The sequence below is a fragment of the Pristiophorus japonicus genome, chromosome 15 (genome assembly GCF_044704955.1).
Source record: "Pristiophorus japonicus isolate sPriJap1 chromosome 15, sPriJap1.hap1, whole genome shotgun sequence".
Taxonomy (NCBI): domain Eukaryota; kingdom Metazoa; phylum Chordata; class Chondrichthyes; family Pristiophoridae; genus Pristiophorus; species Pristiophorus japonicus.
This window is the reverse complement of record NC_091991.1, coordinates 175,818,171-175,839,391: the sequence shown is the minus strand read 5'-3', so window position 1 is coordinate 175,839,391 and position 21,221 is coordinate 175,818,171. Positions and strand designations below refer to the sequence as shown.

General features: G+C 46.9%; 1 protein-coding gene across 2 annotated transcripts; it reads left to right on the top strand.

Moving 5' to 3' along the window:
* Positions 1-979: 979 nt before the first annotated feature.
* psmg3 (proteasome (prosome, macropain) assembly chaperone 3) lies at positions 980-7,680 on the top strand. 2 transcript variants are annotated; one of them, XM_070900018.1, is made up of 3 exons: positions 980-1,098; positions 5,387-5,687; positions 7,016-7,680. In XM_070900018.1, exons 2-3 carry the CDS (start codon positions 5,472-5,474, stop codon positions 7,166-7,168), a joined length of 369 nt encoding a protein of 122 aa, XP_070756119.1. In that variant the 5' UTR covers positions 980-1,098; positions 5,387-5,471; the 3' UTR covers positions 7,169-7,680. The 2 variants fall into 2 exon arrangements, with proteins under 2 accessions (XP_070756119.1, XP_070756120.1); XM_070900019.1 differs by lacking the exon at positions 980-1,098 and adding an exon at positions 1,537-1,592.
* The last annotated feature ends 13,541 nt before the right edge of the window (positions 7,681-21,221 follow it).

The following is a 21,221-nucleotide window of genomic DNA, read 5'->3' as shown; positions in this document are numbered from 1 at the left end:
CCGGGACATTTTACGGATTGCAGACAACCCCGGCACTGATCGTCCCGAAGTCCGGATTCCAGAACTCCGAATTTTGTACCTGTACTTGCATTGGTTGATTCCAGAGATGAGGGGGTTGACATGAAGATAGGTTGAGTCGGTTGGGCCTATATACATTGGAGTTCAGAAGAATGAGAGGTGATTTTATTGAAACATATAAGATAATGAGGGGGCTCAACAAGGAGGATTTAGAGAGGATATTTCCACTCATAGGGGAAACTAAAACTAGGGGACATAATCTTCGAATAAGGGGCCGCCCATTTAATACTGAGATGAGGAGGGTTCTCTCAGTGGGTTGTAAATCTGTGGAATTCTCTGCCCCAGAGAGCTATGGAGGCTGGGTCATTGAATATATTTAAGGTGGAGATCGACAGCTTTTTGAGCGATAAGGGAATAAAGGGTTATGGGGAGCGGGCAAAGAAGTGGAACTGAGTCCATGATCAGATCAGCCGGATGATGTTAAATGGCGGAGCAGGCTCAAGGTGCCAAATGGCCGACTCCTGCTCCTGTTTCTTATGTTCTGATGTAAACCTCTCTACCTCTCTTTCCCCCTTCAAGACGCTCCTTAAAACCTACCTCTTTGAACAAGCTTTCGGTCACCTGGCCTAATTTCTACTTGTGCGGCTCGGTGTCAAATTTTGTTTGATAATCAATTCTGTGAAACACCTTGGGAGGTTGTACCTCGTTAAAGGCGCTATAGAAATACAAGTTGTTGACAAGAAGGTGGGAAATGTGGAGGGAGCATGCGCAGAGCGCACGAGGCGCCAGGTTGACCGTTGAGCAAGCGCAGCGCGCGGGTTGGCGCCGGTTTAATCCCGTGAGCATGCGCAGAGCGCGGGTTGGTGCTGGTTTGAATCCCGTGAGCATGCGCAGAGCGCGGGTTGAATCTCGTGAGCATGCGCAGAGCGCGGGTTGGTGCCGGTTTAAATCCGTGAACATGCGCAGAGTGGGCGAGGAGTCGGGCCGAGCCTTCACGAATCAGCGGCGAGAGCGGGCCGCGCCCTGAAGCCTGGGAGCTCGCGTAGATCGGCAGCCTGGAAGGGTGGCGCTCAGGGCCGGGTAGGTGGATGCCGAGGGGCTGATGCGAGCAGGGAGTTTGACGGCGGGAGCTGCAGCGCCTCAGCTCAGCGTTCCTGGCGGGGCCCCTCGCCCAGTGAGCGGGGAGCGGCCTCAGCATCACGGCCTGCATATCACCGCACGCCTGGGGCCTCGGGGAGGGGGAATCAAGCTGCTTCATCCTTCAACTGGGGGGGAGCGCTTCACAACTCTCCAGCATTTTCTGATTTTATATATATATATGTGTGTGTATGTATGTATGTATATATGTAGAAGGAAAGAACTTGCATTTATGTAGCCCCTTTAGCATCCTCAACAACAACTGGTATTTATATAGTGCATTTATATAGTGCCTTTAGCATCCTTCAGGACAACAACAACAACTTGTATTTATATAACGCCTTTAACATAGTGAAATGTCCGAAAGCGCTTCATCATCATCATCATCATCATAGGCAGTCCCCCGAAATCGAGGAAGACTTGCTGTCACTCTAAAAGTGAGTTCTTAGGTGACTGAACAGTCTGCTACGGGAATTACAGTCTCCGTCACAGGTTGAAGGAAGGGGTGAGTGGGGAGTCTGGTTTGCCGCACGCTCCTCCAGCTGCCTGCACTTGGTTTCTGTTATGTATTGATGTGTGTATCGTCCTGGTACCTTAAATGTAATGTAAGCACAATGCTACACCACAGAGGGCGCTGTGGTGGGAAACCTGGAAGTACCTGCAACAGGCACGATATAAGGCTGACCACCACACCTGAGAGGCACTCTGGAGCTGAACAATAAAAGACGAAGGTCACAGCAGTTAGATTAACACCAGACGGTGTGCAGTCAGTGATTTATGTGCTACATACACCACATTGGCGACGAGGAAGCGGACGAACTCCACGCAACCATGGCTACTCTGGGCTCGCTAAAGGATTTGGTAATGATTGGGAGGCCTTTACGGAAAGGCTCGAGTACTACTTCACACCAAACGACCTGACGGAGGACACGGACGCAATGAGAGATAAGCGTAAGGCGATATTGCTCTCCAGTTGTGGGGATGAGGTTTACTGTCTCGTTAGGGATTTGCTGGCACCCGGGAGCACCAGGGACAAGTCATACGAGGAGCTGACTGAACTCATTCATGACCAGTTGAAACCAAAGGAGAGCATCCTCACGGCCAGATACAAATTTTACCATCACTGCAGACCCGAGGGACAGGATATCACCAAATATGCTGCGGACCTCAGGAGACGCGTGGCGCCGTGTGATTTTGGCGCACACCTTGCCGAGGCTTTGCGGGACGTTTTCGTCATGAGGATTGGCCACGAGGGACTCCTTCACAAGCTGTTAGCCATGGAACCTACACTCACTCTGACAAAGGCCATCACCATCAGCCAGGCACATATGACCTCGACTTGCAGCACCAAGCAAATAATCCACACAGTCTCGAACCCGGCAGGCACTGTCCACAGGATAGCGCCCACCATGGACAAAACTGCAGAACGTGGCTTGGCCCGGGGCAGAGAGCACGGACCTCAGGATCCTGGAACTCTGAGTCTGCTGAGGGGGGCCAATCAAGCAGCACCATGTTGGCGTTGTGGAGGAAGCCATGAGGCTCACTGGTGCAGGTTTGCGGAGTACACGTGCAATACCTGCCACGTTAAAGGCCACCTTCAGCGTACGTGGAGAAGAAATCGGACTCGCCATGTAGCTGAGGAGATGGGGGATGATCCACCATCCAACGAAGAGCAGGCAGAAGATGATGAGGTGTTGGGACTGTACACGTGTACCGACGATTCGCCCCCAGTGATAAGGGAAGTAAAAATCAACGGAGTCCCTGTGAGTATGGAAGTGGACACGGGCTCGGGTCTGTCGTTGATGAGTCGGAGAACTTTTGATAAACTGTGGATTAACCCAGCTGCACGACCCAAGCTGGTCCCGGTCACGGCGAAGCTGCATACCTACACCAGGGAATTAATACATGTTCTTGGCAGAGCGGAGGTGCAGGTATCCCACGGGGACGAGATGCACAGTTTACCTTTGTGGGTCGTTGCAGGCGATGGGCCGATACTCCTCGTCCGGAGGTGGATGGGGACGGTCCGTGGGAGCTGGGAAGACTTCATCACTCCACAGGCTGCTGCTCCCCGGGGTGCTGCCGTGCCCCGGGTCCCCAGAGAGCAGCGCCGACCGAGCTGGAGCTGCAGCCTCAATCCACCCACAGGCAAGTCCCAGCCCCGGACCTCATACAGAGATCCTGCAGCCTCAGCCCCCACAGACAAGCAACCCTGCAGAGAGGGGCCTAGTGAGTGGGGGGGGGGAGCCAGCGGGGTGCGAGGGATCCAGGATGGCCGGCGGATCGGAGGGGCCCATGCAGAGGGAGAGTCGGGAGGCAGCAGCAGCTGGAGGTTGGAGGCCACAACGGCTGCAGGGGAGGCCGCTATGGTGACCGCCGGAGAAGCGACGACGACGACGACGGCCACAGGAGAGGCGGCAAGTCAGGTGGCAGCGGAGGGGAGCGGAGCATCCGGAGCGGCGGAGAGCAAGATGGCGGCGGCATCGTGTCCAGAGCAGCAGAGCATCAAAGATGGCGGCGCCCAAGGAGAAGCCTCGTGGAATCCTCCTGCATCAAAGATGGCGCCTTAAAAAGGAAATGCACCCGGAAGTCTTAAAAGGGCCTTACCATGAGGTGGTCCCCACAAAGGACTTCTGTAAGGCAGAGCGAGTCTAAAATGAGCTATGTTAATGTGAGATGGCAAATTTATAACAAGAATTAATTTTTTTATGCTGAATGGCCACTATTTGTGTAAAATAATGGATATGAAGTACAATTAATGATAAGAGCGAACAAGGAAATCAAGGATCCATTACCAGTCAATAACTAGTTAATGTACCAGATAACATGTACCATACTAACGCACTGTCTATACCTACCTGCCTTCCGTTGGACAAGTGTGATGTTATGTATTGATGGGTGTATCGTCCTGGTACCTTAAATGTAATGTAAGCACAATGCTACACCACAGAGGGCGCTGTGGTGGGAAACCTGGAAGTGCCTGCAACAGGCAATATAAAAGGCTGACCACCACACCTGAGAGGCACTCTGGAGCTGAACAATAAAGGACGAAGGTCACAGCAGTTAGATTTACACCAGACCGTGTGGAGTCAGTGATTTGTGTGTTACATACGCCACACTCAGCAATGAGAAGGCGCCTCACAGGAGTGATATAAGACACAAAATTTGACACCAAGCCACATGAGAAATTAGGACTGGTGACCAAAAGCTTGGTCAAAGGTGTAGGTTTTAAGGAGCGTCTTAAAGAAAGAGAGGCGGAGAGGTTTAGGCAGGGAGTTCCAGAGCTTGGGGCCTACAACAACAACAGCTTGTATTTATATAGCGCCTTTAACGAAGTGAAAAATCCCAAGGCACTTCACAGGAGTATTATGAGATAAAAATTTGACTAGGCAACAGAAGGCACGGCCACCAAGTGATTATAATCAAGAGGTCAAAATTAGAGGAGCGCAGATATTTCCAGGAGTTGTGGGGCTGCAGGAGATTACAGAGATAGAGAGTGGGCGAGGGCCATGGAGAGATTTGAAAACAAGGCTGAGAATTTTGAAATCGAGGCGTTGCTTAACCGGGAGCCAATGTAGGTCAGTGACTATGTCGCAAAGCGCTTTACAGCCAATGAAGTACTTTTGGAGTGTAGTCGCTGTTGTAATGTGGGAAACGCGGCAGCCAATTTGTGCACAGCAAGCTCCCACAAAAAGCAAAGTGATAATGACTGGATTTTTGTCATGTTGGTTGAGGGATAAATATTGGCCCCAGGACACTAGGGATAACTCCTCTGCTCTTCACAATAGTGTCATGAGATCGTTTCCGTCCACCTGAGAGGGCAGATGGGGCCTCGGTTTAACGTCTCATCCGAAAGACGGCCCCTCCGACAGTGCAGCGCTCCCTCAGCACTGCACTGGGAGTGTCAGCCTAGATTTATGTGCTCAAGTCTCTGGAAGGGAACTTGAACCCATGACCTTCTTTGTAAGATACAAGCCTGATGTCAGAAGCCTGAGTTGCAGAATCAATGTATGTTTTTTTTCCAATTATTTCTGTGTGGGATTGTGATGTTGCCACCCAACAAGGGTGTAGCCTGTGATTACTTCAGATTTAAAATGTACACATTTTCTGCAGTTATGAGAATCTGTTCATGGTGTAAATCAGTACGAATAAATGGTGGGTGAAATAGGACTGAATTAGGAGCTATTTGACATTTTGGAAATGCATTTATTTTGAATGTTATTTTTTTATTTAGGTAAAGACCAGATTGAGTACTGTGACTCTTGAGTCTGTGTATTTGCATTTGGAATCAGCCATCGTGTCAATCTGAGAGGACCCTTATGGCAGCGGAAAGCATTATCCGGTCCAAGCAGGCTGCAGAAGACGTTGGCGGAATCCTGACCGAGGTCGTGTGCACGACGTTCAGTGATCACATCTTTGTGGTGGTCACGCAGTACGGCAAAATAGGGACACTGATCTCTGTGACACCACATAGTGTGGCGGATGAGATCAGCAAGCCCACGTTTACCACAAAGATCCTAATGGGAAAGGATGAGGTGAGACAAATGTTAAGAGACAGTGGGCTAACTGCTCAGTTAGCGGCCAGAGGGGGGCGTTAATGGGAGCATAAGAGGTTACCGACCAGGAGCATAGTGTTTAGCGCCCCGACCGAAAATTCATCAGATGCTCACCGGGGCCGCAAACCATTCGCGCGTGGCTGCTGCCGATCGCTCCGATCATGCTGTATTCCTGGTGCAATGCCTACGCTTGCACCCCGGTCGGAAAATTAGGTGCGGCCGCCTCATTGAGCCAAGAACAAAGTCTAGAAGAATAGTCGCTCCAGGCTTGCAAAGTCGTTAACTGGTGGCTACTTAAAGGGATGAGGAAGCGCTTCCCTAGGAGCCCACAGTCAGTGCAACGTTTACACACAGCACGGTGCGTGGGCGGCAGAAATAAGAGTTCAGTTTGAGAAAAAGTGATGTTGAAAACTGTAATAGGTGCATTGCTATGCCACGCCTTTAAGACTCAGCTTTTTCCGGGATCTGAATCGGAGTTCGGCACATGCGCAGTGACTCGGTTAAATTTAGCGCCGGCATTTTTGTTACCGTTCCCGCCCCCCCCCCCCCCCCCCCAAGCTCTGGTATGCCTAAAATAGCCTTTCTTTTGGTTCACTATGTTCCTATGACACTCGGTCAGTCTGAGCTGGATTTGAATCAGTGCCCTAGCGAGACGTGACCTTGCAGTAACCCAATGAAGCATTGAAATCTCAGTGAAAATGCTAGAAATCTATAAAGAGAAAAGATAAGTTAACTTCTTTGGGGCGTTCTGACCCTTCGTCGGAACTGAAAACGGGAAGACAACTGGATAATGTCATGAAACTGGACAAAACATCAAGGGAGATAATTGGTTGAAAGCCTACGTGGGTTTGATTGGAGAAACTGGTAGAGCTCATCTCAGTGAGCCAATGGAAAGGCAGGCACTAAAGGAACCTTTAATGTTGTAGATGATCTTCATATGCCCTTGAGCAATTTCTGGAGCTTTTCAATAAAACCTGATTGGGCTTTCAATCAGTTATCGCTCTCCCTTCCCCCTCTGCTCCCACATCCTTTATCAGTCTGTTCCGTGACATGGCCCACTTGTTTCCAGTTCTACTGAAGTCCACTCAACCATTCAGGAGCCTCGCTCGTATACCGTGACCTTGTTGAGTATTAGCATTGTGCACCTTACGATCGATGCACTTGACTATTTTCCCACATGTCAGTTGTTCCCCAGTTGAATGTAGAATTGTCTCCGCCAAGTGCTTTTATTTTCATCTGTATCTTGCTCGTCGTTCACATTATTGTACTGCAGGTATTTGCAATAACGTCTGTGCTTTTCTTTACAGCCTCTCGTCCACGTCTATGCAAAGCATCTCGTCACCTCCGTGTCCGTTGAGTCCGGGAACAAACCGGTGCTACTTGCACTGGCCCTGAAAGATGCGAACGTGGACAGTATTAAGTCTATCAAACAGTTGATTCAGAGTTGCCGACTCTGGTGAAATCTGCTGACCAGACATCGGGGCTGAGACTAAACAACAAACACGAGCAAAAGAACACTGTGTCTTTTCTTCATTTTACATGTGCTAGGATATCCCAACACAACGCATTTTACCAATGCAAAATCAGACTTTGTCACGGGAGCAGAGATGTCACTGAATGGAACTAGAGGAGCAGCTTTACTCTCTCTGTATTTTGACACATTTCCTGTCCAATGACAATGTGCTAGTCTTTGTACTCAGTTGAGGAACACGGTTGCAGCATATTTTAAGACAATGCACACTCCAAGACAATTGGTATCCTCCTGATGTTAATTAAGGCAGAAATATGGCTCGCTGTAATTGGATATAGAAGGTCCATTTGGGACACTGGTCAAGATGAGACCAACTGGCTTTTGCATTCCATTCTCCAGTGTTCCGGCTGAACAGCGGCAGGAGAACTAATAGAGAGAGAGAGATTGGGGAAATGTAAATTGCAAAATTGGATTGGAATAAAAGTACAAGAAAAAGATTTATCATTGGTGCCCGTGGTTCTCGTCCCGGTGTTTGTCGTGTTTTTTTCAATCTGCGTCGTTTCACTGCTATTAAACGAGTAGTGCTTTTTACTAATGTCCGAGCCGGTTTTATTCTGTGCGGAGTTGCGTCATCAGTGGTCCACCTCGAGGTCTTGCTCAGTTGCTTCCTGACCTTGGACTGTCAAACTTAAGGGAAAAAAAGCTGCAAGACCTCCCAGCTTGGAGCTCTGCTTAGCCTGGCTCAGTCGCAGTGCTCTCTCCACATCTTCAAATGGTTCTGGATTCAAGCCCCGCACCAGGATTTGAGACTACAATCTCGGCTGACACCACAGTGCGGCACCGAGGGGGTGATGCGTCGGCAGAAGTATTTTGGATGAGATGTAAATAAAAATGCACAATTTTATCTATAAATAAGGTGAAGTTACAGTCTGGGTACAACATGACAGAAATCCACAATTAAACGTATTCAGTTAATCCCATCTCCTCCACTGCTGAATGGTCAGTTCTGGCATATCCCAGGGTCTGTCATAAGAAGTAGGAGCAGAGGTAGGCCATTCGGCCCCTCGAGCCTGCTCCTCCATTCAATAAGATCATGGCTGATCTTCGACCTCAGCTCCACTTTCCTGCACTATCCCCATATCCCCTGATTCCCTTAATATCCAAAAAATCTATCATCTCTGTTTTGAATATACTCAATGATAGCCTCCACAGCCCTCTGGGGTAGAGAATTCCAAAGATTTACCACCCTCTGAGTGAAGAAATTTCTCCTCATCTCAGACCTAAATGGCCGACACCTTATTCTGAGACTGTGACCCCTGGTTCTAGACTCCTCAGCCAGGGGAAACATCCTGCATCTACCCTGTCAAGCCCTGTAAGAGTTTTGTATGTTTATATGAGATCACCTCTCATTCTTCTAAGCTCCAGAGAATATAGGCCTAGTCTACTCAATCGCTCCTCAAAGGACAATCCCCCCAAACCAGGAATCAGTCTGGTGAACCTTTGTTGCACTCCCTCAATGGTAAGTATATCCTTCCTTAGGTAAGGAGACCAAATCTGTACACAATACTCCAGGTGTGGTCTCACCATGACATAATTGCAGTAAGACAACTTTACTCTTGTATTCAAATACTCTTGTAATAAAGGCCAACGTACCATTTGCTTTTTTAATTGCTTGCTGTAACTGCATGTTAACTTTCAGTGATTTGTGTACAAGAACACCCAGGTCCCTCTGAACACCAACGTTTCCCAATCTCTCACCATTGAAAAAATATTCTGCTTTTCTACTTTTCCTATCAAAGTGGATAACTTCACATTTCTCCACATTATACTCCATTTGCCACATTCTTGCCCATTCACTTAAGTTGTCTATATTCCCTTGAAGTCTCTTTGCATCCTCCTCACAATTTACATTCTCACCTAATTTTGTATCATCAGTAAATTTAGATATGTTACATTGGTCCCCTCATCCAAATCATTGATATATGTTGTGAATAGCTGAGGCCCAAGCCCCGATCCTTGCAGTATCCCACTAGTTGCAGCCTGCCAACCTGAAAACGACCCATTTATTCCTACTCTCTGTTTTCTGTCCGTTAACCAATCCTCAATCCATGCTAGTATATTATTAAGGACATGGTAACAGGGCACTTAGAAAATAATAAGATTGGGCAGAGTCCCATTAATTTCTCCATTTTTTTACTAATACTAATTTCTTTCAGTTCCTCATTCTCACTAGACCCTTGGTTCTCCACTATTTCCAGCATGTTTTTTGCGTCTTCTATGAAGACAGACTCAAAGTATTTGTTTAATTTCTCTGCCATTTCCTTATTAGTCCCATTATAATTTCTCCTGTCTCAGCCTGTGGGGGACCCACATTTACTTTCACTAATCTTTTCCTTTTTACATACCTATAGAAGCTTTTACAGTCTGTTTTTATGTCTCTCGCTCGTTTACTCTGTCTATTTTCACTTTCTTTATCAATTTCTTGATCCTCCTTTGCTGAATTCTAAAATCCTCCCACTCCTCAGGCTTACTATTTTTGGCAAAATTATAAGCCTCTTCCTTTGATCTGATACTATTTTTGGCTTCTTACTAGCCATGGTTGGACCACTTTTCCTGTGGGATTTTTGTACCTCAAAGGAATGTATATTTGTTGTAAATTATGTATTAATTCTTTAAATGCTATCCATTGGTTGTCTACCGTCATACCTTTTAATGTAGTTTCCCAATCTAAATTAGCCAACTCGTCCCTCATACCAATGTAGTTTGCTTTGTTTAGATTTAAGACCCTAGTTTCAGATTTAACTAAATCATTTTCAAACTCAGTCTATCATATTATAAGACATATATTATCAAATTCTATCATATTATAAGACGGCACCTACAACAGCGCAGCACACTACTCACTGCACTGTCAGCCTAGAATTTTATGCTCAAGTCTTTGGAGTGGGACTTGAACCCACAACCTTCTGACTCTGAGGCAAAAGTGCTGCCCACTGAGCCACAGCTGACATAAATAGTGTTAACTCTTTTTAACTGCCTTAGCAAACTACATTTGAGGTTTTTATTTAAAAAGCTTGTCATTCATGTCATGAAATCTGCCACCAGGGAGCATTTATGAGGTAATGGGGACAGTAAAACAGATTCAGTACATTTTCAAAAGAGTCATGTTCATGCTCTTATGACTATTACATATATTTAAGAAAGATTAAAATGTTCTGGAACATTTTCTAAGCAATGCTGTTCTGTGCTGCAATTCATGCTGTACACGGTGATCTTTTTTGTGATTGATTTTTAACAGTTCATCATGTATTAAGTGTTACTTTATGTCTGTTATTATCTTGCCTCCCTGTCCTGAAGATACTGACTCTTTGCTGGATTCAATGCCTTCAGGTGCCATCTGATATTTCAGCCAAGTAGAGAGATTCTTCATGTGCAAGCCTTGATTGTGAGTGTTCGGCTATTTGACCATGTGATTCATCGTAGTTGAACCTCCTCCGCCACAGCTCTCCCCGTGCAGCATTCACACAAGTGCATTTTTTAATTGAAACTGTTAGATCTGGAGTAGTTTTCCGAGACCGGTTATAATGCTACGATCACCTACCCAGCTAACTCAGTACAGCCCAAGGATACAATGTGGGGCCCTCTCGGTCTGTATGCATTCGTGTGGATGTTCCCACTTCCTGCACTCAGCTGTCCTTATGCTCTCAGCCAGATTGCCGAATTAGTGGTACAGTACCGGTTTTGTGCAGTGGGTCCTTGCCCAATAGGAGCTGCTTCAGTCTGCTCGAACTCACGATGCACAAGACCCTTGTGCATAGGTCTTCAGACAGTGGAGACTTTTATCCCCTTAGTTCGAGTTTGATTCAAGTTTAGGGGTACAGTAGTGCAGTGGTTATGTTATGGCTGGGGAGCGGAAGGAGCAGTGTGGCGGCCTGGCCCAGAAGGCTGAGCAGCCCCCGGCCTGCAAGCACCATGGGAGCAGGCCGGGGAGCGGAAGGAGCAGCGGGGTGGTGTACCACTCCAAAGAGCAGCACGTGCTGGAGCAGGAGAGGGACGTCACCATGATCCAGGTCGGTGATTGGAGCGCGGGCAGGTACAGCAGGAGCGGCGAGGTCGGGGCGAGAGATTGTCGAGTAGAGGGATGTGATCGGGGCCCAGGAGAGGCGCGAGTTCAGGGCCCAGAAGAGGCGAGGGCCCAGGGGCAGCACGGGCCCAGCCCACACTGCGATATGTGCGCGCACTAGGCCCGTGCAGCAGAGCAGGTCTCCAGTCGTTTTGGTTAACCCTTGCCACTGGACCAAGACCTAGCTCTGTCAAGCCCGTGTGGTGGTTGGTGTACAACGGCCACCACACGTTAAAAAAATCCACACACAGGCATCTTCCACCCTTCAATATGTAGTTCGGGACCTGGAATTTTAGGTCCTTCATTGAAACATGTGAACGTTTTGACGTGGAAGCAAGTCATCCTCAATTCGAGGGACTGCCGATGATGTTATAGGACACGTCATTCACAGACCTGCACTAACAATCCAGAGAACGTGAATTCAAATTCTGGCAAATTTGGACTGACAGACAGCCAACGTAATGCCTATATTTAAGAAGGGGGATAGAATATGTCCAGGGAATTATAGGCCAGTCAGTTTAACATCAGTGGTAGGTAAAATAATGGAATCCCTATTAAAGGATTAAATAGAAGAACATCTAGAAGCCAAAAATATAATGGCCCTGAAACTGCGGTCAGAGGCTTCCCACGGGCAATTGCCTCCGACCAGAGAATTTTCCCGAAAGTACCTGGTGGTCCCGGAGGAGCATGAGATTCCGGTGGGGAGGCCTTCTCTTCCCACGCTGCGAAGTTCGCTCCCGGCCTCGCGGTTCCCACGCAGAAGATGCAGTCATACGTGACTGCTCAACCAATCAGGTAAAGTATTCTCAATTAATAGCAATGAGAACTCCATATCTACGACTTCTCATCGCTATTAATTGAGAAAAAAACAAACACAATAACACCAATTAAAAAATAAAAAACGCACCTCACATAATTAAAATGAATTGAAATTAAAGTTAATAAATATCTTAGAGAAAAAAATGTTTTCCGAGTGTTTTTAAAGTTTTTTAAATTATGGTTTAAAATAAATTTAACATAGCAAGGTTAAAATGTGTATTTTTAATTTTTATGTTTTAAGTGTGTTTTAAGACTCTTACGCATGTAACAGTAGGTTTTGCGCCTCCTTTTATCAGGCGCAAGAGTTTAGAGGAGGTCATTTTCTGGGCAAGATATGGGTAAATCCTGCAATCTTTCCCTTTACAAATGTCCTCGCTCCCGAGATGCGGATGATCTGTCAAGCTCCAGCTCGACAGATCGGAAAAGCCGGTTTTCAGCGCATGCGCATTGTGCGCTGTTACCCGGCTTTTCCGATGCCTTCCCGGGTCCGTAGAAACTCCGTGTGGACCCGGGGAGGCTGGAATTTTGGGGCCAATAATGAACTGCACGGATTTCAAAAGGAAAAGTCTTGCTTGACCAACCTGATTGAATTCTTTGAATAGGTAACAGAGAGAGTAGACAATGGTAATTTTTCTAGATTTTCAAAGGGCCTTCGATAAGGTACCCTACAATAGACTGACGAATAGCGTCATAACATGCAGAGTCAGGGTACAAATAGCAGAATGGATGGCTAGCTGGCTTCAGGACAGAAAACAGAGAGTAGGGACAAAGGGTAGCTAATCACTGTGGCAGAAGGTGGCAGTGGTGTTCCACAAGGATCAGTACTGGGACCACTGTTGTTCACAATTTATATTAACGATTTAGACTTTGGAAACAAAAAACTATTTCTAAATTTGCGGATAACACTAAATTGGGGTGGAAGTCAATACTGAAGAGGACTGCAACAAATTACAGGAGGACATTAATAAACTTGTAGAATGGGCGTATGATTGGCAAATGAAGTTCAACACAGATAAATGTGAGGGATTACATTTTGGGAGGAAGAATAGGGAGGTCACTTATTAATTGGAGGGTGCGAATCTGGGTGGGGTAGAGGAATAAAGGGATCTCAGAGTACACATACACAAATCACTAAACGTCGCGACACCAGGCCATAAAAAAAGCAAACCAAACACTAGGGTTTATTTTTAGAGGGATAGAATTGAAAACTAGGGAAGTTATGCTAAACCTGTATCGAACCTTAGTTAGACCACACTTGGAGTACTGTGTACAGTTCTGGTCGCCATATTACAGACACTGGAGAGGGTTCAGAGAAGATTTACAAGGTTGATGCCAGAAATGCGAGGGTATACATGTCAGGAAAGGACAAACAGGCTGGGTCTCTTTTCTCTTGAAAAAAGAAGGCTGAGGGGTGATCCAACAGAGCTCTTTAAAATTAAAATTTTTTAAAAAGACCAGGCCCTCAAACCTACCACGAAGCTCACGGTCTACAGGGCTGTAATAATACCCGCCCTCCTGTATGGATCAGAGGCATGGACGATGTACAGAAGACACATCAAGTCGCTGGAGATATATCACCAACGATGTCTCCACAAGATCCTTCAAATCCCCTGGGAGGACAGGCGCACCAACATCAGTGTCTCGTCCAGGCTAACATCCCCAGCATTGAAGTACTGACCACACTCGATCAGTTTTTCTGCGCAGGCCACTTAGTTCGTATGCCAGACGTGAGACTCCCTGAGCAATTGCTCTATGCGAAGCTCTTTCATGGCAAACGAGCCAAAGGTGGGCAGCGGAAACGTTACAAGGACACCCTCAAAGCCTCCCTGGTGAAGTGCGACATCACCACTGACACCTGGGAGACCCTGGCCGAAGACCGCCGAGGTGGAGAAAGTGCATCAGGAGGGCGTTGAACTCTTCGAATCTCAACGCTGAGAGCGTGAAGAGGTCAGGAGCAGGCAGCGGAAGGGGCGTGTGGCAAACCAGTCCCATCCCCCCCTTCCCCCGACGAATGTCTGTGACAGGGCCTGTGGCTCTCGTGTTGGACTGTTCAGCCACCAAAGAACTCACTTTAGGAGTGGAAGTAAGTCTTCCTCGATTCCAAGGGACTGCCTATGCTGATGATTAAAATTATGAAAGGATTTGATAGAGTGGATACAGAGAGAATGTTTCCACTTGCGGGAAAGAGCATAACTAGTCACCAAGAAATCCAATAGGGAATTCAGAAGAAACTTCTTTACCCAGAGAGTGGTGAGAATGTGGAACTCGCTACCACAGGGAGTGGTTGAATCGAATAGTATAGATGCATTTAAGGGGAGGCTAGACTCCCCTGGGAGGACAGGTGCACCAACATCAGTGTCCTCATCCAGGCTAAAATCCCCAGTATTGCAGCACTGACCACACTCGATCAGCTTCGCTGGGCAGGCCACATAGTTCGCATGCCAGACACGAGACTCCCTAAGCAATTGCTCTCTGCGGAACTCCTTCACAGCAAACGAGCCAAAGGTGAGCAGCGGAAAAGTTATAAGGACACCCTCAAAGCCTCCCTGATAAAGTGCGACATCCCCACCGACACCTGGGAGACCCTGACCAAAGACTGCCCGAGGTGGAGAAAGTGCATCCGGGAGGGCGTTGAGTTCTTTGAATCTAAATGCCGAGAGTGTGAAGAGGTCAGGCGCAGGCAGCAGAAGGAGCGAACGGCAAACCAGCCCCACCCACCCCTTCCCTCGACAAATGTCTGTCCCTTCCATGACAGGGTCTGTGGCTCTCGTATTGGATTGTTCAGGCACCAAAGAACTCACTTCAGGAGTGGAAGCAAGTCTTCCTCGATTCCGAGGGACTGCCTATGATTATGATGAGACAAGCATATGAGGGAGAAGGGAATAGAGGGTTATGCAGATAGAGTAAGATGAGGAAAGATGTGAGGAGGCTCGAGTGGAGCATAAACTGGTTGGGCCGAATGGCCTGTTTCTGTGCCATGTATCCGGTGTAATCCTAAGTAATATTTGAAATCCTGAAATTTAAATTCAGTTTTTAAAAATCTGGAAATAAAAATTCAGCAGCAGTAGAAGTGATGACAAAGCTGTCGGATTGTCATAAAAACCCCGCTGCTTCACTAATGTCCTTTTAGATATATAAGATATATATAAACATATAAGATTCTGAGAGAGCTTGACAGGGTCGATGCTGAGAGGTTGTTTCCCCTGTCTTGCAGAGTCCGGAATTAGGGGTCACAGTCTCAGCATAAGGGGTCAGCCATTTAGGACCGAGATGAGGAGAAATTTCTTCACTCAGAGGTTGTGAATCTTTGGAAATCTGTGCTCTCAGGGGCTGTGGATGCTGAATCGTTGGAGTATATTCAAGGCTGAAATCGGTAGGTTTTTGGACTCTAAGGGAATCAAGGGATATGGGGATCGGGCGGGAAAGTGGAGTTGAGGTCGAAGATCAGCCATGATCTTATTGAATGGCGGAGCAGCCTCGAGGGGCCGTAGGGCCTACCTCTGCTCTTATTTCTTATGTTCTTATTGAAGGAAGGAAACCTACAGTCCTTACCCGGTCTAGGCCCATGTGTGAGCTCGGGTCCCACACCAACGTGGTTGACTATGAACTACCCTCTGAAGTGGCTTAGCCAGCCACTCAGCTGTATCAAAACCGTCACTCGCGATTCAAGAAGACCCACCACCACCTATGGGGCAACGAGAGATGGGCAATAAATGCCGGCTTTGCCAGCAACACCGACGTCTCGAGACTTAATATTAAAAAGGGAAAAGGCCAGAGTCTAACTCACTGCACCTCCCAGTTCCCCCGCCCCCGACGAATAAACTCGATGACAGCTCATTTCTGGAATCGAGCAGCTTGCTTGTGCTAACACACCTGACATCTCTGTTTAGGATGATAGGAACACCAGGGAATGCTCATACATTGTGTCTGATTTAGAACAACCTGCTCTGTTTCCAGTTGATTAATTAAATTTAAGCATTTCCATCAAAGGCCTTGCATTTTATTACCACTATATAAACAACAGTTGACAAAGAGATTGCTCATCAAACATCTCATTTATTCATCACCAAGTCGATGTACAGTAATTAAACCCTAACAGGAACCCCATCACTGATTATCTCTCCGGCAACACATCATTTAATTAATTACCACAGCCGTCAATTAAAACAGCATATTTTAGTGGATTAGGTGGTATGGTTGGTTAGTGGACGATTCTCATACCACTGGGATCCAAGTTTGAATCCATTACAGACTAATGTGATGAAAATTATTTCTGCCTGTAAGGTCCTGAGTGAAATAACATAAGAAATAGGAGCAGGAATCAGCCATTTGGCCCCTCGAGCCTGCTCCGCCATTCAATAAGATCATGGCTGATCTGAGCTTGGCCTCAACTCCACTTCCCTGCCCGCTCCCCATAACCCTCGACTCCCCTATGGTTCAAAAATCTGTCTATCTCCACCTTAAATAAATTCAATGACCCAGCCTCCACAGCTCTCTGGGGCAGAGAATTCCAAAGATTCACGACCCTCTGAGAGAATAGACTTTGAAAGTTTCGAAACCAACATGCGTGACAAGATATGCCGCCAAATTGGCAAATTTTAAAAAAAGCAAACTTAATGATTCTTGTATCCTAAATCATAGATAGAAGGAAGCAGTCCTCAGACATCTACAAATCTCCAAGGCAGACTGCTAGCTGCCAGGACATACTGATTCCTTCACCCACAATGTATTTAGAATTTGGATTGTGTTTCATTTCTGTATCTGATAAGTCACTAGTGCATGAATCCTATTACAGCATACGTATCACAATGTTTACTGAAAAGATGGCACTGCTTTCTTGTACTATATGCACAGGAGACACTGGGACACACACGGGCCGTACAGTACCAGACAGGAGTGGTGCACCAGCTTATGCGGACTCAGGGTCAGTCCGTACAATGATGTGAATAACTGTCAGCTGTGTAGAGATGTCTGGGCTGGGATTGACAGTGGGTATCGGGTTGGGTACATCATGTAATTATGGAGCATGTTGGTGTTGTGAAGGTGCTGGCATTGACATTTGGTGCACTTGGGTTATTGAGGTCAATGCTTGTTGGCTCTCACAGTGCAGAACAGTAAGATAAGCTAAAGGCTCCTTTTTTATATGGGTAGGCGGAAGTGTCTTTTGACAGCAGGAGAAGGGTCCCCAGGAGTGTATCAACAATTGCACGGGGCTCCCAGGAGTGTTTCAATATTTGCGAAGGGTCAGAAGTGTGTCAATATTTGCATGGGATCCCTAGATGTATGTCACTATTTATATGGGATTCCCAGGATTGTGTAAACATTTGCAAGGGGGGGCGGGGGGGGGGTCCCTTGGAGAATGTTAGTATTCGCATGGAATTCTCAGGAGTCCCGCTCCAGAGGCTTTAGCACACAATCTAGGCTGACAATCCATTGCCTTTTGTGGGAGCTTGCTGTGTGCAAATTGGCTGCCGCGTTTCCTGCATTACAACAATGAAAAGTACTTTATTGACTGTGAAGTGCTTTGGGACATCCTGAGGCACTATGTAAATGCAAGTGCTTTTTCTCTTAACTTTATCAAATACCTTTTGGATGTCAAAGAATCAAATGCACTTAGAGTTTTCCATTGTCCACTCAAAATGCCTCTTCCTCGAAATAGTCAAGGAGAGAGGTCAGGTAGTGTCTTCCACTTCTGAATCTGTGGTGGCTGCTGTTTACTAGGTTATCATCATCCAGGTACAAAAAATATTTTCAAACACTAATGGCATGTTGGCCTTTATCTCAAGAGGGTTGGAATACAAAGAGGTGGCAGTTATATTACAGTTGTCGAGAACTCTGGTGAGGCTCTATCTGGAGTACTGCGTTCAGTTCTGGCCACCACCCATCACACATTGGCCGTGAAGGGGGTGCAACACAGATTCATGGAATAATACCGGGGCTAAAAGGGTTAAATGAAGAGGACAAGGACCAGGTTTGTATTCCCTAGAATTTAAAATCCTCACCCTGTTTTCAAATCCCACCTCGGCTCGCCCCCTCCCTAACTCCGACAACCCTCCAATTCTGGCCTATTGCGCATCCCTGAGTTTAATCGCTCCACCATCGGTGGCCGTGCCTTCAGCTGCCTGGGCCCTAAACTCTGGATTTACCTCCCTAAACCTCTCCGACTCTCTTACTCTCTCTCCTTTAAAACGCTCCTTAAAATCTACCTCTTTGACCAAGCTTTTGGTCACCTGTCTTAACAGCTCATGTGGCTCGGTGTCAAATTTTGATTGATAATTGCTCCTGTGAAGCACCTTGGGACGTTTCACTGTGTTAAAGGCGCTATATAAATGCAAGTTGTTATTGTTCTTGAATTGAGAAGATTAAGGAGTGATCTAACTGAGGTGTTTAAGATGATTAAAGGGTTTAATAGGGTAGAAAGAGAGAGACTATTTCCTCTGATGGAGGAGTCTAGAACCAGGGGACATAACCTTAAAATTAGAGCCAGGCTGTTCAGGAGTGAAATCAGGAAACGCTTCTTCACACAAAGGGTAGGGAAATCTGGAACACACTCCCACCAAAAAGCTGCTGAGGTTGCGGTTGAAAATGTAAAAACTTGGACTGATAGATCTTTGTTAGGCAAGGGTTTCAGAACCAACACGGGTAGATGGAGTTAAGATACAGAGCAGCTATGGTTTAATTGAATGGCAGGCAAGGCTCGAGGGGCTGAATGGTTTACTCCTATTCCTATGTAACGATGTGAAGAGTTAAAGAAAAAAAGACAGACTTGCATTTATATAGCGCCTTTTACGACCTCAGGATGTCCCAAAGCACTTCACAGCCAATGCAGTACTTTTTGGCATGTAGTCACTGTGGTAATGTAAGAAACGCGGCAGCCAATCTGCGCACAGCGAGCTCCCACAAAAATGTGATAATGACCAGATAATCTGTTTTTAGTGATGTTGATTGAGGGATAAATATTGGCCAGGACACTGGAGAGAACTCCCCTGCTCATCTTCAAAATAGTGCCATGGGATCTTTTACGCCCACCCGAGAGAGCAGACGGGAGCCCCATCTGAAAGAGCTGGAAACAACAAACAGGTTTGGACTGAAGAACAAATGGGGACTGGTTGCAAACAAAGCAGAAAAGCTACACAATAGCTGTTGTTGAATCTGGAAACACTGATTTGAGTCAAGGTTATTCCGACATAACAAACACAGATTATCTGGTCATTATCACATTGCTGTTTGTGGGAGCTTGCTGTGCGTAAGTTGGCGGGAGCTTGCTGTGCGCAAGTTGGCGGCCGTGTTTTCCTACATTACAACAGTGACTGGACTCCAAAAGTACTTCATTGGCTGTAAAGCGCTTTGAGACATAAGAACATAAGAAATAGGAGCAGGAGTAGGCCATACGACCCCTCGAACCTACTCCGCCATTTAATACGATCATGGCTGATCTGATCATGGACTCAGGTCCACTTCCCCGCCTGCTCTCCATAACCCCTTATTCCCTTATCGTTTAAGAAACTGTATTTCTGTCTTAAATTTATTCAATGTCCCAGCTTCCACCGTTCTCTGAGACAGCGAATTCCACAGATCCACAACCCTCTGAGAGAAGAAATTTCTCCTCATCTCAGTTTTAAATGAGCGGCCCCTTATTCTAAGATTATGCTCTCTAGTTCTAGTCTCCCTTGCATCCACCTTGTCAAGCCCCCTCATAATCTTATATGTTTCGATAAGGTCACCTCTCATTCTTCTGAATTCCAATGAGTAGAGGCCCAACCTACTCAACCTTTCCTCATAAGTCAACCCCCTCATCTCCGGAATCAACTTTGTGAACATTCTCTAAACTGCCTCCAAAGCAAGTATATCCTTTCGTAAATATGGAAACCAAAACTGTAAAGTCCTTACTCTACAGCATGAAACCACACGAGGCACATTCTGGGGACAAGGTCACTCCGTCACCTTAACTCTTTATTCACAGGACTCCAAAGACGATGACCCTGTGTGGGACCTCCCTTTTTATACCTGTGTGATCAGGTAAGGAGTGTCTCCCACAAGTTCACCCCTTGTGGTCAAGGTGTGCATCTAGGTTGAGTGTATACAGTAATACAGTGGTGTTACATTGTGGTTACATACATGACATCACCTCTCCCCCTCCCCCCGCCCAAAGTCTTATTGGGATCATAGGTTTAGCCTTTCAGGTGGTCTACGCTCCCTCGTGGAGCACCGCAGTTGGGGCTCTGGTTGTTGGACACTGACGTGAGTGTCTGTCACCTGTGGTGATTCCGGCCTGACCGGGCTGACCGCAGGGACTGTGCATTCTTCTGATTGCTCTTGTTGCTCGTTCACTGGCGGTGTTGTGAGCTCCATCTCATGGTCTTCTTCAGGTTCCTCCGTGTCCATGCTGAACCTTTTTTTTACTTGGTCCAGATGCTTACGGCATATCTGACCATTGTTGAGTTTTACCACGATGACCCTATTCCCCTCTTTGTCAATTACAGTGCCCTCAAGCCATTTGGGCCCCATGGCGTGATTGAGGACGAATACAGGATCATTTATTTCTATACATCTCCCCCTCGAATTACGGTCATGGTACTCGTTTTGTGACTTGCGCTTGTCCTCAACTATGTCGGTCAGGACTGGGTGAATGAGGGACAACCGAGTTTTGAGTGTCTGTTTCATTAGTAGCTCTGCGGGCGGGACTCCCGTGAGCGAGTGCGGTCGGGATCTATAGGCCAGCAGGAGACACGATAGGCGGCATTGTAGGGAGGGTCCTTGAATCCTGAGCATACCTTGCTTAATGATTTGGACCGCACGTTCCGCCTGGCCATTGGAGGCCGGCTTGAACGGCTCAGTCCTGGCATGGTTGATGCCATTGCCTGACTCTCGGAATTCATAGCTTGTGAAACATGGGCCATTATCACTAATCAGGATGTCCGGGTTGCAAAGATCGTACGTAGGCTTTCCACGGTGGTGGATGACGTGCATAAATTCAGAATGATGCACTCAATCCATTTTGAGTATGCATCTACCACAATAAGGAACATCTTACCCATGAACGGGCCCGTGTAGTCAACATGAATGCGTGACCATGGCCTGGTGGGCCAAGGCCATGGGC

What these genes read in the sequence shown, in the direction of transcription:
- psmg3 (XM_070900018.1), top strand. Translation starts at nt 5,472, where the DNA reads ATGGCAGCGGAAAGCATTATCCGGTCCAAGCAGGCTGCAGAAGACGTT. An exon ending in TCCTAATGGGAAAGGATGAG is followed by an intron (nt 5,688 to 7,015) that starts GTGAGACAAATG and finishes TTTTCTTTACAG; the next exon opens with CCTCTCGTCCACGTCTATGC.